Here is an 18,630-nt window from a genome sequence, read left to right on the forward strand (position 1 = left end):
TAAAAAGCCATTATTAAATTAATACAACAGTGGCTTCTTTAAATTCAGTCTTTTTAGAGAGGCACCTGTGTATCCACCAGGTGAAGCTTGCATGTCACCAGGTGAATAATTAATAAATATCTAGCTCTGTATTCTTCGGACTGAACTGCTCTTCTTTGCATTGAGTTGAAGTGTTTGATAATATATATTCTACTACATAGAACCAACCTCTTACCTCCTTTTCTGGCAGTACAGCATGTCTTTCTTTTTACCCTGATAGTTAAAACTCTGTTATGCTCAGAGTCCTGGCTTCAAACTACATGAAGCCCGCTCGACTTGAGAAGAACATGAGCCCTCAAAACACTCAAACAAATGTTCAGATTTCTTTAACAATCCTTTTCTTGTTCTTGACCAAATTTGACAGTGAAAACCTTCCTGAACATAACATTTCCTAGAGTAATGCCAGGATCATGTATATATGTACATATAAAATAATCAGCAGCTGAAATCGATGACTGTTGGCATTTCGGCTTGATATGGTTTTTGTGCAGCGAGAATCTAAAAGCAGGTGTTCTGTGGAAATGCAGGTACACATGCTGTGGCTGGACGGGGTTTTGTAGATGCCTTGCAGACATGTCTAGTCTCCACACACTCTGGCAGGGCTTCCATGAGATACCAGAGTCTGGCTGGCGCCACCGTCTCCAGCCGAGCCAAACAAGACGAGTAGGCTCGCTCTGCCACACACTCAGAGGTGTCTCTTGTCTCGTATTTACGGCCCCTTTAACCTCAGCAGAGTGCATTACATCATTGACCCCAATTCAGACCACGGCCAAGACATTTCACCACCCTTTACCGTCATGGGAATTTGCACCTGACTGACATCTATTTTGATCCATAAGCAGTGAAGAATTAGGGATTCTCCGAGTACTTGTTGCGGATTTGTTGGTGCATAATTTGGCATATCATGACAGGCGGTAACAGCTGCTAAAGTATGCAATGCACTCTGAGGGAGCCGCAATGATGAAACCAGGGTGACCTGATTTATTAGTACACAAGCGTCTGGAGAGGAGTCACAGGAAGTACTTCCATAAGGACTTTCTGGGGACTTGACATGAGAGGCACGGAGGGCTCTCTAAAAAAAAAAAAGCCCCCCAGGCCCATCTTTTGCAAGTGGGCGGAGGGTCTAAAATAAAATCAGCTGTCACTGTGTGCTCGTTGGACAGAGGTGAACACATAGTACTGGAGCTGGTTCTCCAACTGATTGGGATTTGCTTTTCGACTTGGAACGACCCTGCAGGCCAGGGGTGCAGTGGCCTTTCTGTGGGATTTCTACCTGCTGAGCTTGTTTTTTCATTATTCATTGCTTACCTGGTAGGTGATCAGCACTTGTTTGTGTGCTTGTGTCTACAATTCTGTGGAACGATTTGGGATTTTAAACTACATTTTGTGTTGATAATTTTGAATGCAGAAAATGTAACACAAAACTTCCTTTAATAATCAGCAGAGATAACATGAAATACCTCAACTGAATTATTGTGCTCCAATACAGCAGACAAAATGACCATTTGCATCAGACCTGCAGGGAAATAGACTGTGTCCAAGATACTAAATTAAATCTGGCTCTCTTTTTGGCTTTATAAGTTAATTAATTTCAGATAGATAGACTGAGCTGATGGATTTACTGAACCTAGACATGTACATATGGGTGCTCTGTAGCCCCATGGAATGGAAAAAAATGATATTGTTAAAAACTGTGTCCAAAACACAAAGTTATCAATTTAGTCTATCTGGAGACGCAAACCTTGGCTTAGCAGCTTTCCTCTATATTTTACTGAGAAACACAACCCTTCATGGTTAAGTTTAAAATAGTCATGATAGTTCATGATTTATTTTAGCAAGTCCATGGCGCCGAGATTACTTCACTTTCTTGTTATTTGAGCTCTCAGCTCGACCTTAGGTGTCATGAGATAGCCTCTGACTGTTGACAGATTTTTTTTGGCATCAAACTTCAGTTCCTCTTTCAATAATTTACTGTCCCTTCATCCTTACCCTCAAGACATAACCAGAATATGCTTTGGTGCAAAATTTTTCAGCTGATTAGGATTTACGAGAAAAGTCCATATTTGTACTGAAAATGTGTTGTAAACGATTTTAAGGGTTTTACTTTTAGAGTTGCATAATGCCTGTTCTGTATCCGTCTGAATGGACTGATTGGTTTACAAAAACATACCCGCCATTCCTCCGAGTCCAAAATAGATCATCCTGGGGGACTGCTAAGCAACAAATCAAAAATGACTAAATGAGTTTACCATTTGAAAGAAGGTAACTACAGTGCAATGCCCCAATGGTTAGTAAAGTGTATTTTGCCATATCATCCATCAGTTATCTGCACTGCAGTGGTATATCTGTCTATTTTTGTTTCCTTGACTCTTACTTCATTGCTATTTTCTGACTGACATAGTATGCAGTGATAAAATGTGTTCATTGCTGCCCAATTATATTACAGATAAATATAACCTCTTACTTCTAGTATATAGCTGCTTTGCTTACAGACTGCTTGTTATTTTTTTATTTTTTTATTTAACCTTTATTTAACCAGGAAAAAGTCTCATTGAGATTAAAAAATCTCTTTTACAAGAGCGTCCTGGCCAAGACAGGCAGCAGCACAATTACAGGGTTTCAGACATAAAACACTTCACAACAATGAACATAAATACAGGAATCACAAAAAGAACCATTCATCAGAATCTGTCATAAGTCATCAGCAACAAAGCGATCAAAAAGGGTTATGATAATGAGATGGACATACGCATAAAGCTTTAAGGGGTGCAAATTCACCGCAGAGAAAAAGTAGAGCATATAATCGTTTTTTTAGATATGCAATTAGTCTTCAGGGTAATATAGGTGCTTTAGAAACATAAAAAGAGTCTGGATTCATATTTCACCCTATAAATTTAAAGCATATTTATATCCAAAAGAAACTGAGGTGTGAATACTTAGCATTCACAAACATAGATGCAAATGTTGAGTCAGCAGCAAGGTTGATGTGGAGTCCGCAGATGTTAGGAGTTTGATGCACACTGCAACACCCTGTCAGCTAAACTGTTATATTACTTTGAGTACTGTTTGTCTAACTCTTACAGTATCTAAGTGTACAAAGATGGAGAGAAATATTGTCCATCCATGCACTACAATACATGAATAAACCCCATGATACATTACTGCATTCATTGGTAATAGGGTCTGCAAGAAATGCCTTTAAGACAAAAAACAGTAAAAGTGATAACACAACTTTAAAGATTCTTCATTCTTCATTACCTCTTTCAATACTCAATGTGATCTAAATGACCATTTCCAGGGACCATACAACCCCAGGGGTATATTAAGAAATTCTAGCGAGGAATACTTTCTGCAAAACCATTATTTTGTAGGGTATTCACTTGAAATTTCCCCACTCAAGATACAAAAACTAACAATACATTTTGGCCGAATACGTTTTTAATGCGCACATGCAGAATCACTGTAGAATATATAGTAGTATATTATATATATAATATATGTAGTATATTATATATATAACAAATATAGTAGAACATATCAGTCTAATATTGCACCCAAAAAAGCCATTGAGCTCACAACTAATTTGTCTTTTAAAAAACAGCAGCATATACAGAGAAGTCTCTGATAGTATTAGCAGTACTTTAATTGCACGTTTTTAACTCAGCAGTGTTGTGTACCGCCCTTGTACAATTATTAGACACCTAACAACAAACATTAGAAGATTTTTTTATATTTAACTGGGTATCTGTGCCTTAGCTGCTGGCAGCGCAGGTGTAACCAGGGCAGGACTTCCCGAAAGAGATTTAACCCAGAGGAACCGGATTCACTCTGTGGACTCAGAGGTCATCCCACTGACCAACTGTGAGGCCATGTACCAGGCAGCTGTCTCCAAGCGAGCAGACAACAACATCCCAAGCGGGGTACTCTATAGCTTGTGCATGAACATGAACATGTAGTGTTTCACCTACAACAAACTTAGAGTATAGTTACCACAGCTTCATGCACCGCAGAGACACAATTGTGTAATTACAAACCAATATTCTATGGTTTAATACATTGGTTTGATTGCTGTCCTGTTGTCTGCTTCAGCCTTTCGCGACTGGACACTATTAAGGCTTGCCCGGAAGCTCAGTCGCACTTTTGCCACCATTATTGTTTGTGTTGTCATGCAGTATTAGTGGAGGGGATGACAGTTTTGATGTGGGGGGGAAGAGGATCAGCAGTCTTGCATATACGTGTATATAAATAGAGTAGAAACATGAGACTCCCCCTACAGGACAGAAAATAGAAGAAGGCTGGAGAAACAAAGAAATGTTGGCTCTACTTTGAAAGAGCTTTAACATTCCCTTATGTAGATTTAACGTTTACAGACGACATAACAGCCTATTATGTATTTTGAGTGTGTGTGTATAGAGAAAGAGAGAGAGAGAGAGAGAGAGAGAGAGAGAGAAAGAGAGCAAACTGCATAAAGCATTAGCTTGACAGCAGCCCGCACTGCATGCACACCAGACAGAATAGCCCTATTAAGCATTTTTTTGATTTCAGGTCTTGTCGAAGAGGAAGCAGCTAATGATATTTCCTGCTTCATTAGGTCATGGAGGAGTCGGAGGTCTGTTCCCTGCCTGGGGGACTTGCCAGTGTGAGGAAGCAATTTGAGATCCAGGAAACTGCATCTTCACACAATGTTACCCAGTTCCACTTTCATCACAGAACCATGCAGGTACATATGTAGACCACATTTAGCATATCATCTTAGCATGCTAAGAGCATGAAAGAATGCCTTTATTGGCAACAGTTCCTCTGAACCTGACCACCTTTAGCCTTCAATGGGAATCTATGTATGTCAAATATGTGCTGCTGAATATTATCTTACATCTCATCGCATCAACACTGGAGCAGAGTGTGTAACTTACCTAACTAGTCATTTCTAACAGATTTCAAGAAAACCTCCAGGGCGCTCTTTATAGCACTTATTTTAAAGCTCCATTCAAAAGACAGAAAGTTTGCAAAGCTCTGGGAATGAATTTCTTATTTCTTTCTTAGTTTTTAAAGTGAACAGTTTGACACATTCTTTGTCATCTTGTCTCCATCTGTGATAAACTCCAGCACAATCTGTCAGAGCATCTTCTCTACATGATACTCAGTTGTGTTATTAAGCTTTGACTGGTTGAGTGGAGTAAGCTAACATTTGTATCTATGTGTGTTCAAATGAGATCGAGAAGGTTATCTGTGTCTTTTGTGTATTGTGTGTGGCAAATACACACTTTCTCACTGTGTTTGATAACCGCTGTCATTTCTTCACAGGAAATCTCAAACTCTGAGGTGACAGTGTCAAGCAGCAGCAGGCAGGTCCTCCCAGGCAGTCAGCAGCTCAATGTCAACCAAGACACCATGGTAAATTGTTAGTCTCTGTGTACCGGCAGGGAGTGTGATAATGTTTTGCTAATGAGCTTTATACTCTGATTCTCTTGAGTAAAAACTGTAACAGATTTCAATCTATCAGATTTGCAGAATTGATGTTTGTGTAGTACTCGGACTGTTTAGGCTAAGAGAGTAAAACCTAACAATCAATAGCAAAATGTTTGCAAAATGTGGTTTAAAATGTATTTTACCAGGTTTGGTATGTTATTTCCATGTCTTGTTTTAAATTCATAGATCACATACAGCAACAATAACTTGGAATCCAGTTATGAAAACCATCAAGATGAAACAGGTGAGTTGTTTGTGTGAAAAGTTTGTTTTACTGCCACAAACATTTTCGCTAACTAGAAAATCTGAGAGCCTAACTTCATAATTATGTCTGTGCTAACTTTTAGAAGAGGACTTTCCAAGGTACTCTACAAAAGAACTAAGGGATCGCTTTGAAAGAACGATAGAGGAGGCTGCTTCACACAAACCAATTAAGGTAATTATCTCTTGTCTCCTTATGTAAGGCAATGTATTGAGAATATTAGGGATATTAAATTAAAAAAATACATGAACAGGGTTATTTTTTATTTCAACACTGTTGATGTGATTAATCCCCGAGGGGGAATTAAATGAAATGCCAGTTTTAAGGATTTGAACTCATCAGTAATGTATTGATTTATGGCTGCAAAGAGTACAAGAAAGATTCTTATTTATGCAGTACCATTAATCCTGGTCACATAGGTGTTCTGCTATGTTAAATTAATCATGTTTTATAATCTCAATCTATCTTTAAGAGTTACAAAAAGAAGATTTTTTTGTGTTCATATAACTATGTTCTGTGAAGGAACTTGAATAATTTACCCACACATATTATTTCTGTTCCTTAAAAAGATTGAGCGTGACATCAATCGATCTAAGTGGTCCTCAAACGTGACACAAAACACCACAATCACTAGTGAGGTTGGTGAAGCATCTGCTATTGAGGCAACAGACAATACATCGGCTGTAGTGATGGATTACGAGGACTTTCCACCCCCGCCAATTGAGGATTCTGACTATCTTCCACCCCCGCCTCCAGACTTACTACAAATGCCATCAGAGAGTCCAAACATTCAAGTATGCCATTACTCACCTGAGCCGCCAGAACCAGCAAACCCCTCCAAGTACCCACTCAACAGAGAGGCTTTATTCAAGCAGAGGAGTATGCATGAGCTTAAACGCCTCTACAAGCATATTCATCCTGAGGTCAGAAAGAACATTGAGAAGGAATATTATAGTGATTACGAGGAAACTGAGAACAACCACTTAGAGGGCCAAGAGTATATGTATGAGGACGAAGGTGGTAGTCCAAATGATGTCAACGATGAAGAATATGGGGAATGGGAAGAGATTCTTCCCGGGGAGGTGCAGGCCATGCGTTGGATGTTTGAAAATAAGCCACTGGATACCATAAAAGATGAAACTCTGGATGAGGATGATGAGGAAAACAACATAAGTCAACAGGAGATGATTCTTGGAAAAGATGTGAGACGTACAGCTTGGATGTTTGAGACCAAACCGATGGATGAGCTGAGTTTGCACAATACCAACTCAACTGAATATAAAAACAAATTCAACAAATTAGACAAAGGAGATGTTCGTGCTGCGGCCTGGTTGTTTGAAACTCAGACAATGGACACTCTAAATAAATTGCATAAGGAGGAGGATTTAACAAAAGAGATTGTCTTCACAGAAGAAGATGGAAATGCTACCATTTACATGATCGACGATAAGTACATGGCAAGCCTTGGACACACAGAGACCATTGATGAGAGCCACATGCTGAGTCTGAGGTCCGTATTAGAGGAAATTAATGATGAAGTGAAAACTGTTACAAGCACTTTTGACACTCAGTTTAAATGCATCATCATGGGACAATCAAGCCAAATGCTGGAGGTCAAGTCTGTGCGTAAAATTGAAACTGAATTGGAAAACTCTATTGCCTCACGTTGGCTTTTTGATACCCAACCCTTGGACATGACAAACAGAGAACCTTCAGCTTTAAAGATTGTGTGCAGTCTTTCCATGGAGGATAGCAATAAGGGAGTCTGGGGTAGGTGGCTGTTTGAGATAAAAACATTGAATTCTCTCAGTGAGTGGGAAAGTTCCAAAATTGAGAACAAAGAGATCATCCGAGCTGATGTGCGCAAACACTGCTTAGTGTTTGAAACCCAGCCAATGGATTCTTTGAAGGATGACGCCAATGCTAGACCCCAGTCTCTTGAAGAGATTATAGGGGGCAATGTTAGATCTGCTAGGCATTTTTTTGAAAGCAGCCCTCAAGCAGTGAGAAAGACTGGGCCTGAGGTCGGAAAACTTCAAAAGGCAACAGTAAATGAAGAAGTGAAAGGGGATGTGAGACACCAAAAATGGCGCTTTGAGAGCCAGCCTCTAGAGCATATAAGAGAGCAGAAGAAAGAGGTTATCCGCACTGTGAACATAGAAAATGACCTCACACAGGAGGATGGGACAAGCTGCAGGGCAGATGTTCGCAAGAACTGCTGGGTATTTGAAACCCAGCCAATGGACACTTTAAAAGACGATTCAAACGCACAGCCCCTGACAAAAGAAGACATTATTGCAGGTAATGTGAGATCAGCTAGACATTATTTCGAAACAAATCCATCCGAGGAGTTGAAGGAGCTTGCAGAGGTGGGCAAACTGAAAAAAGGAGTAACACTTAATGAGGAGAGGGGTGATGTTAGACATCAGAAATGGAGATTTGAAAGCCAACCCCTTGAGCAGATAAGAGAGGAAAGGAAGGAAGTCATGAGAACGATTGACATGGAAGAAATTGATAAAGTGGATGTCTTGAACTACAAGCAAATCTTTGAAAGCACAGATTGTAACTGGAAAGATGAATCTCAGAAGATTATGATCGAAGGTGTGACTTCAGGTTCTGTAAAGTCCAATAAAAATCTGTTTGAGTCGACTCCTATGTATGCTATGCAAGACAGCTCAGGGCACTTCCATGAGGTGAAGACAGTGCGGCGTGAAGAGGTTGTGAAAGGAGATGTAACAACATGCAAGTGGATGTTTGAAACACGCCCCATTGACCAATTTGACGAAACCATTGATAAATTCCAAATTATCAAAGGTATATCGAAACAAGAAATAGAGTCTGGGGATGTTAAAACAGCCAAGTGGTTGTTTGAAACACAGCCGCTTGATGCTATTAAGTATTTCAGCAATATTGAAGATGAAGAAGTTGTGGGGACAAGTTCAAAACAAGACATCATGAAGGGCGACGTAAAAACCTGCAAGTGGCTATTTGAGACAAAACCAATGGACATCTTGTATGAAAGAGTGGAGTCAAAAGCTGAGCAGGAATCTGACGAAGTGCAAAAGGGAGATGTGAAAACTTGCACATGGCTTTTTGAGACACAAGCACTTGATACTATCCATGATGAGACAGGGACTGTTCTGAAAACAAGCAGTGTGAATCAGGAGGTCATTCGAGGAAAAGATGTAAGAACGGCTTGTTTTCTCTTTGAGACAGAGAAACTGGAGAATCTTACTGGGGAGGAGACAAACTCTTTCAAACGTGTCACTGAGATCGACTTTGCATCAGGAGATGTGTCAAAGATGAAGTACATTTTTGAGAATCAAACATCCGATATTCTGACTTCTACCTCTGAAGAAGTTAGGCAAAAGCTCAAGCGAGTTCAAACTGAGGACATACAAAAAGGAAACGTAGTGAACTGCAAGTGGCTCTTTGAAAACCAATCGATAGATACAATACATGATAGCCAAGAAGAATCGATGAGCGGACGTACAATACATGATGTGCAAGGAGGGGATGTTGATAAGGGCCGTTTTATTTTTGAAACCTGCTCCTTGGATACGATTCATGAGGGGTCCTATGAGATGAACTCAGAGCTGTCGATGAGGCAAAAGATTTTCAGAGATGAAGATGAGAAGGGTGATGTGAGAAATTACACTATGATGTTTGAAAATCAGCCCCTCTATGCCATTCAGGACAAAGAGGGCCTTTATCACGAGGTCACCACTGTCACCAGTGAGGAGGTTACAAGAGGTGATGTCGTTGGAACTCGATGGTTGTTTGAAACAAAGCCCCTTGATGCCATTAGGGACATGGATGAGGTTTATATAATTAAATCTGTCACACAACAGGATGTGCAAAAAGGAGATGTCACCTCTGCCAAGTGGAGATTTGAGACACAGCCTCTTGATAGGATAGCTGAGGAAAAGAAGGCTTTGATAAAAACTGTGGATGATATTCAAGGAGGCAATGTCAGAATGAACAAAAATCGTTTTGAGTCTGATGCCCTGTCTCAAGAATCTGTAAGAACAGTTAATGTGAGTGAAATACAAAAAGGAGATGTAAGGACTGCCAAATGGAGGTTTGAAACCCAGTCAATGGACAAAATAAGAAGCATGAGCTCTGAAAATCTAATTGAAACCGTTAAAAAAGAGGATGTTTCAAAGGGAGATGTTAAGCATTCAGTATGGCTCTTTGAGAAAAATCCTCTTGACCATATTAAAGAGGTAAATGAGCATGAAGATCATCCAACCATCACTCAAGAAGAGATATCTAATGCGGATGTAAAGACAACAACTTGGCTCTTTGAAACAACCCCATTCGACAACTTTAATGAGACAAAGATGGAGAAGACTGAAATCCTGGGCAAGAGCATTAAGGGAACTCTTGAGGAACTTTACAGCCAGAAAATGGTCAAGTCAGAGGGAGTTCTCATTGAAGCTGATGAAATTGGAGACGTTAGGATGGCCAAGTACCAGCTAATGAACAAGCAGTCTCCAGAGATTCAGCGAGAGGAAGTTATCAGGGGAGATCTGCAGACTATTATGATAAACCTACTAAACAGACAGGAAAGACAAGAGCAGCAGATTGTCATAGATTCAGAAGAGAAGGGTAACATCAGTTCAACAGTGCACCAACTATTCAACCAAGAGAGAGACAGCTGTGTTGAGAGGGAGGAAATATTACGAGGTGACATTCAGGAAGCTATTAACAACCTTTTCAATGAGGGTGGGTTGGCAAAACATGGACTACTCATCCAGGAGGATGAGAAAGGTGATGTGCAGATGACAATATATTCCCTTCTTAATAAACAAGAAAACACAAGTGTTGAGAAGGAGAGCATTGTAAGAGGGGATATAAAGAGTGCTCTTCAAAACTTGGCCAGTGCAGACAAGGCAGATCAGGCAGTGAAGATAAAGGTAGATGACACTGAAAGAGGGAATGTCAATTTTTACTCAACCTGCATTGAATCTGGAGCTCTAGATTATCTGAAACAGCTTCATTTAGGACCTGGTGAGACTCAATCAGAGACAGCAGAAAAAGAGAGGATCCTTGGGGGTGATATCAAGAGTACAAAACTCATCCTTGGCCAAAATCAAACGCAAATTGAGCGTACAATTGAGGATATTGTACCCGGAGATGTTCACAACACGGTAAAAGTTTTCATGTCAGAGCCAACCGTCTCATTGGAAAGACTCCAAAAGGAGGAGATAGTCAAAGGTGATTTAAGAGCTGCTTTGAATTCATTGTCTGTCTCGGCAAATCAGACAGTTTTTGTAGAGAAAGAGGAAGTGGTGAAAGGCAACATACCCAAAGCTCTGCGGTGCCTGGAGAGGGCTCAAAATCGGTACAAGGAGTTGGAGAAGCCAGATATCATACCAGGAAATATCAAAGGGGCTCTGAGATCTCTTGAGAAATCAGCAACATCCAAAGTAGAAGCTGCTGTTGATGATTTAGTTTCTGGGGATGTGAAGGCAACTCTTAAATCATTGGAGCAGGCGAAGCGAGCCGTGAAGGAAGTTGAAAAAGAAGAAATTGTGAGGGGTGATATTCGTATAGCAATGCAAAGTCTACACGATGCCTCCAGTGAGAGGAAGATGGGTCAACAAGAAGTAGACGTTCAGGGAGACGTCCGAGGAAAGATTCAACTCTTGATGGAGTCTCCATCTTCACCAAGGATGCAAAGGAGCCCAAGCCTTGAGGGTGATGTGAAGGGGGATGTAAAGATGTCAATCAAGTCATTATATGAGACTCAGGAACAAACCCAGCTGGGAAAGGAAGATGTGATAAAGGGTGATGTAAAAGGCACTATTAAATCCTTGTTGGAAACAGCACAGCGTGAAACTCCCAAAGTCAGACTTGGAGCATACAGAAGAGTCAGAGTCAAGCAGAGCCCTCCAGTTAAAAACCTACAGGATGATGAACAACGAAACATACAAAAGATAAAAACAGCCAATTTGGTTGAAACATCAAAAGAAAGCCAATCCATCTCAAATGAAAGTGAAATAATTAGAACAAAGTCAAGTTCTGTGGAGCAGTCTGCTCAAAAATCCACAACGGTGGTGCAGCATAAAATGATTACCCAAAACCATGGCATCAAGACATTAAAGACACAGTTCCGTAATCTAAAGTCGAATCCAAAAGGAATGCTTAGAGTAGATCAAACTAAAGTAACAACTGATGTTTTAATGCTAGGACCACAGGCACCAGAGCTTGATCTGCCTCTCCCACCTCCACCTCCACCAGTGGTAGACAGTGACCTTCTTCCACCTCCTCCTCCTCCTCCTCCTACCTCTGTTGTTTCTGACATTGACCACCTTCCTCCTCCACCACCTCCACTCACTAGTGAACAGGACTTCCTCCCACCTCCTCCATCTCAACAGGAACTGGAAAGTATGCCAGCACATGGAATTCATCCTTCACCAGCTAAAGCAAAAAAGATGACTGTGAAAAAAGTGAAAGCTCCCATTGTACATCTGGTCCCGAAGCTTGAGCCTAAAGTAGAATTAAGTGAGGCCAAACAAGTGGCGGTCAAAACAGAGAAAGTAGTAGAAATGAGCCAAAACCAAACAAAAACAACAATACAAACATCAAAAACAGTGTCCCGTGAAATCCCTCCTCCACCTGCATCTCCACAACCACTCAAGAAAGTCTACGTTTCTCCAGTAAGATTCACCCCTCCACCCTCTCCTCCACCTTTCATGAGAGGGAATATGAGTAAATTTAACACAGCATTAATAAAATCAGAAGAAAAGTACCGAAAGCTGAAGGAGGAATACACCCCCCCAACCACTCCAACACCCACTTTCATCCATGACTCAGTTACAGCTGCTTTTGAAATGCTTTCCAACAAAGAGACAGAGCAGTTAAATAACAACAAATCACAAATCAAACCTCAAAGAACTGAAAATATGTCATCGAGTGTTGGCTCAGAATCCAAATCCAGTGATCTATCTTTGGTCTCAAATACTACCCAAAGCAATTTCAGTTCTAGTCATGAAAAAATCCTCTCAGATTCAACAATTATATCTTCTGCCAAACAGCAAGTTGTCTCTAATGAGACTTCTAAGGTTGTCTCCTTTCAGAAGACCTCGTCCGTCTCAGCTGTTAGACAGCAGATGCATACAACCTCACAGAAAACAGTTTCTGTTTCCTCCACACAGTCTGCTCAGTCTGTCATGGCTGACCAAGCCCACGCCTCAATTACTGAAGTTGCAAAAACAGAAAACATGCTGGCTGAAAGAAAGATGGATCCTAAAAATCTGAAAACAAAGGGCTCTGACAAATATGAAGATCAAAACAAAGATACAACACGTGCTGAGAACGTCCCTAATAAAATAGCAAAATCACAGTCTGACAACAAGCAGACAAGAGATAATTCAACACCAGAATTACCCAATGATCTTCCCATTCAGGCAGACAAAAAAGTAAAGGAGTCCAAATCACCACAGCGCGATAACAAGAAGAAAACTGATCATTCCCCTACCAAGATCAAAGAGACAGTTTCAGATCTACCAGTGCAAAAGGAAAAGGCAGCTTCCAATATGAATGGAAAAAATGGAAAACCCAACCAAAAAGGGAAAAAGAACAATAAGCAAGAAAAGCAAGTTGAGGTAAAAACATCCAATGAGACCGAGAAACAAAGTGTTTCACAAGAAGTCAAGGTGGAACTGAACGAAGCTACTGAGGTGAAAGTGATAAGCGAACCTAAAGAAGTAAGTGCAGAGTTAAAGCAGGGGATTGCAAAGGTTGCTCCCTCTCTTGCTGCTGCCTCCATGCCTGCTGTTAATGTTTGCTTAACTGACACCCAAACAGAAAGTCCAACTCCATCCAAAAAGAAAAAGAAGTCCAAGAAATCAAGACAGCAACATGTGGAAGTTAAAGAGATCAAGACAGCATTATCTGAAAAAGTCGAACAAACTCAGGTGACAATTGCGGCCACCCAAACTCACAAAACTGTAAATGAAGAGCATATTGAAGTTATTACAACAGAAAGTAAAGATGATCAGGACTTCCAGCAACCAAAAGCAGTTCAAAAGAATGGGAAGGGATCTCAAAAGAAGAAAGGGCAGACAGTTATTCAGCAAAGTGTAGTGGAACCAGCAGAAAAAAACAAGGATGCCCCAATTTCAGTGACATTCAAGTCGCAACAACATGAACCTGGAAAGTCAAAAGCCAAGATAACAGAGGAATCTCAGAGGCGAGACGGCCAAGTGTTAATTTCTCAAATTACAGAAATACAAAGCGTCTCTGAAAATAATTCTAAAACTCTGACAACTCGGTTTGATACAGATCCAGATTGGCTCATGAGACAGGGGGAAGATAGTGAGACAATGGAAAAGCATGAATGTGAGTCAGTGTCTGAGAAATCAACTTCTGGCAGTGCCACACCAAGAATATCCAAGATCAGTATTGGTTCTGCCAAAATCAAAAACCAAACAAAGAAAAATACCTCCCAAGAGAGAAGGAAAGAAGACGTGACTCAGTTCAAGTCTGTCGACCTTCGGGCTCCTTCGCCGTTGCTGAGAATGCGTTCTCCCTCGCCAACGTTTATCACAATTGAATCCACACGGAGGACTGACTCGCCCCAGAGAGTAACTCCATCACCAACCCTGTTGCACAGGCCACCAACACCTCCCACCCCACCACCACGCAGGTGTGAAACTCCCACAATGCGCCTCACTAGAATCACACCTTCTCCAACTTTTGACCGAGCAGAAAATTTGACTCGACTTAAAGACACAACGGCAAAGCTCTCCCGCGGTGTAACCCCACCGCCCATGCTTCCCCAACAAATCACAGACAAGAAATCGGAGATTGTGGAATCACCTGCCTCATTCCACCGGCAAATCAAGATTGATTCCCATCTTTTGGAGGCTTCAGGGACATGGACTGCGACAGAGAAATCCATAAAGAGTTTATCCGATGGGGCTCAGGGGGCTGATGCAAATCTGGAACGCTTTTCAGAAAATGAAGCAAATATTTCAGAAGGTTTGAAAGCAAATGAAATGCAAAGTAAGTCTGAGCCCCACATGCTAATGTGTCAAAATGACCCAGATCTTGGTGAAGATTCTGATAATTCAGAGCCATCAACTGCATCTTTCAAAGAAAAGAAATGCTTTTTTGAAGAGGCTCAAAAGGCTGAAATTAATAAGACCTATATGCGGAAAGAGCCCATTGCTATCCCTGAAAGATTGGGCTCAGACGTGGAGGACAGTGAGGAGGAAAATAAAAACAAAGACAAGGAAGAGCTTCCCAGGGCAGACTTGTCTAATCTTGTACACAAATTTGAATCACCTGAAGAAAAATCGCATAGCAGAAAAGAGCTTACCCCACTTACAGAGCAGCTGCACAATTACACCGAAAGCACAGAAGAGCAAATAGACATTCTGGAACAGGAAATGCCAACTTTTGACATCCATGCTATCAAAAATGTTTTTGAACTGGTTGAGCAAAGTTCCTCAATCGGAGAGGAGAAAAAGGATTGGGAGGAGTCTGTGTCAAGCCTGGGTAAAACAAAATCAGACACTTCAAAGCGGGAAAGTCCTCAAGAGACAAAGGGAGGCTCACGGCACAGCACCCCCCTCCCTCAGTTGAAAAATGAGCTGGAAAGTGTGCCAGCTAAACCAGAAGCCTTCTCTGAAACCAAATCAATCACAGAACATTTCTCAAATCTCGATGAGTTTGGTAACAAGGTCACTGGAACAAGGACCGCTGTCACTGAGCACTCTGAGAGTGTGTCAACTGAACACACTCCTTTTTCATATGCTGATGCAGTAAGAAGGAAAGCAGCCGCAGTGAGGCGAACAGAGACTTACGATGAGGATGCTACTGAGAATTTGCTGAGAAATTTCCACAAAACATGGACAGAGAGTGAGACCGTTTTCAAGAGTCTTGGCTACACTGTTGCTGAGGAGACGACATCGCAAGTTGTGTCACAGCAGACACAGATTGTCTCATCTGGTAAAGACCTATGCAGCATGAAGCAACAGAAGCCAATGGCATGGACTTTGGATGGCTATGTTGACCTTTTGTTTTTAAATGCAGAATTTTAAGATTACTAGATTTTATAAATTGTGTGGGCTAAAACAAAAAGTGTTGGTAAAAACCAACAAAAACAGAGAGCAACATCAGCATGTAAACATACTCATGCTGAATTGTAACAGGGAGGCTAACATGCTAGCACTCAGCAAATAGTGTACGGCTAAAGATGGTGGGATGTCAATAGTTTTACATGTGTTTGGTCATAAATCATATTTTGGGAGAAAGGAAAAGTTAGACTTGATAATTCGGGGCAACAAATGACTTAAGTAGTCTTTATTTGAAGACCAGTCTCTACCAAAAGTCATTTTCCCATCCATAGAGCAAAATAGATGAATATCTAATGCCAACATCAAACCTTGAACAGATAATGGGTACAGTCTACTTAAAAGTATTATGGCATTTGATTAAAAGAAATATCTTAGTTGACTGTGGATTGAAATACTTTGTTAAACTTTTGTAAATTTGTAACAGTCAAACATTTATTTGTTTTAATTAAAATTGTTCAAATTTGATTAATTTAATGTTGGAGGGCTGTGCTTTAGCAGTCCATAATAAATAAATTATATAATGCACCTTGAACTGACCAAGATCATAGCTTATTTGTAGATGAGATGAGATAAGAGAGATACATGGATGTATGTAGATAGGACAAAATGCAAACCAGGTCTGATGATCTGAATCATCCCCTCCCATGACCTCTGCAAATGTTTCACTAAACCAAATAAATATGCATGATATATACAGTTTGACATAAAACCATAATCTTTTGTACCGCTTGTACTAATAAGATTGTTTTTGCATTGTGAGGCTTCTCAAATAGAAAATAAAAAATCTGAAATAAAAATCTAATGATTTGCATTTTATCTCTATCCAACAGGTTCGAGTTCCGAAGTCGGAGCTATGCACAGTTTGCTGGAGGAGAGCTTATCCGATGGATGCTCTTATAGTGGACAAAAAGAAATACCATAAATCTTGTTTCTGCTGTGAGCACTGCAGAAATAAATTAAGGTAAATATGGCCATTAAACATTAAAATATAAATTGATAAATGCCTTTGTATTTAATAGCCATGGGAATAATTGTTAAGAATATATACAGTTGGTTACTATTGAATTATTTTAAAATGGTGCGTCACTGAAACAATATTCATTTATCTTGTAGCCTAGGAAATTACATCTCTCTCCATGGACATCTCTACTGTCTACCCCATTACAAACAACTCCTTAAGTCCCATGGAAACTACGATAATGGACTTGGGCAGAAACCTCCCACAGGAAGCGTTGGTCCTATCCCCTCAGATGAGAAACTTGAATGGAGATATTCCATGAGCAGCCGAAATTCAATAGACAAAACACACGTGAGTGAAAACGAAGTGACAAAAACGTGCGATGAAAGCAAACCACTCTTTAACAGAATATCTGTAGTTTGGCCCCCACAGGCTGATCCCCAAAAGAAAGCTTTTAAGATAGAGGAAGACATTCAGCTAACCAAACCACAGTGGCCCCCTCCTGACAACTCCCCAACGTCAGCCAAACACCAACACAGAAAGGCTGTTCCCAAAAGTGTCCTTTGAAATAAAGTCACCCAACCACAGTTCAGTCAAATAACTCCAGAGAGGAAGCACAAGAGAAAGGATGGTACGATAAGATAGAAAGAACTGTCCAGCCTGTACTGTTAAGAAAGTGATTAAAGGTCATGCAGATAAGTGATTTAAAAGGGAACGTGTAAAGTTAGGATATGAAAGGAAACTGTGTATATATTTTTAGATGGTGTGCAAGTGATAAAGCAGGTTGTAACGTTGATGGTAAGTGGAATATAGATAGATATGGAAAAGGTTTAGAAAGTGAACATGGACATGAAGCAGTATGCCTTAAACTGACAGGTTTTTCTCACGTGTATTTGTTTGATTGAATTTCCTTATTTTTTAACCAGATGTTCAGCAGTCCCTATGACATGTTTTTTTTAATAAACTTATTAGTTAATCACATTTTGGCAGTAAAGGGCATCTTTAAAACTCTAAGAACTATATCAAGTTAAATAGTAACTGAAAATAAAATATTTTTTGTATTAACATTTTTGTTTTGAGTTAGAGACTTTTAAATTAGCTGAAAAGCTTTACCTCACAACTCACACTGCTTTTGGATGTAGCATAGTAATATCCCCTAATGGTACTTTAAAATAAAATCCAGCCCCATGTCTTTTTCAATCTCCTTTGTTTTATTCAGTTCACTCCATTTTTTTATGCTGGTCCATAGAATATATTTTCAGTCTATAGACTTTACTGTTGTACTATTTTGCCAGGGCTATTATTATTTAAGATATCAACATTTTTGCATTTTCCTTTTTTTAAGCACCTGCTGTGCAGACAACTTAAAGCATCTGGAATCATATTATTTATAATATTGAAAGTATATAATATAAACCAGTGAATTGGTTATAATCATGTTTGTTTTGGACATTTGTATCCTATTTTGAACAACAAATATTTTTGAATGAATCATTTTATTTGATAGATTAGACAGTTATTCCTTGCTTTATACAAGAGAATTCCTGATTATGTCACACTGTCAGGCTGGTTCATTTACATCATTGCTGATCTAAGGGCAATAAAATATTGAATTTAACTGTGTTGTGTGTCTTTTTTGAAAGTCTTACTCCATCTTCAGCGTTCATCCAGTAAAAAAAAATGCAACAGGAAGTAGGCCTACTCTCTTGTGTGTTGTGTTTGTCTGGTTGAAGCAGCCTAAAGGAAACAAGAGCAGGTCAGTGGAATTTTCACACCGTGTTTTAATCTCCTTTAGAAGTTATCCCCACCCT

The 18,630-nt window shown here is 40.0% G+C and overlaps 1 protein-coding gene across 2 annotated transcripts; it reads left to right on the forward strand.

Annotated features, from left to right (window-relative positions):
* Positions 1-1,195: 1,195 nt before the first annotated feature.
* On the forward strand, positions 1,196-18,437 carry xirp2b (xin actin binding repeat containing 2b). Of its 2 annotated transcripts, XM_020644175.3 has the most exons (9): positions 1,196-1,350; positions 3,796-3,959; positions 4,631-4,759; positions 5,344-5,433; positions 5,695-5,752; positions 5,856-5,944; positions 6,340-15,733; positions 16,692-16,822; positions 16,975-18,437. In XM_020644175.3, exons 2-8 carry the CDS (start codon positions 3,909-3,911, stop codon positions 16,781-16,783), a joined length of 9,903 nt encoding a protein of 3,300 aa, XP_020499831.2. In that variant the 5' UTR covers positions 1,196-1,350; positions 3,796-3,908; the 3' UTR covers positions 16,784-16,822; positions 16,975-18,437. The 2 variants fall into 2 exon arrangements, with proteins under 2 accessions (XP_020499831.2, XP_065818219.1); XM_065962147.1 differs by lacking the exon at positions 3,796-3,959 and having other exon boundaries at positions 1,216-1,350.
* The last annotated feature ends 193 nt before the right edge of the window (positions 18,438-18,630 follow it).

This window comes from Labrus bergylta, chromosome 13 (assembly GCF_963930695.1).
Source record: "Labrus bergylta chromosome 13, fLabBer1.1, whole genome shotgun sequence".
In the NCBI taxonomy this organism is placed as follows: domain Eukaryota; kingdom Metazoa; phylum Chordata; class Actinopteri; order Labriformes; family Labridae; genus Labrus; species Labrus bergylta.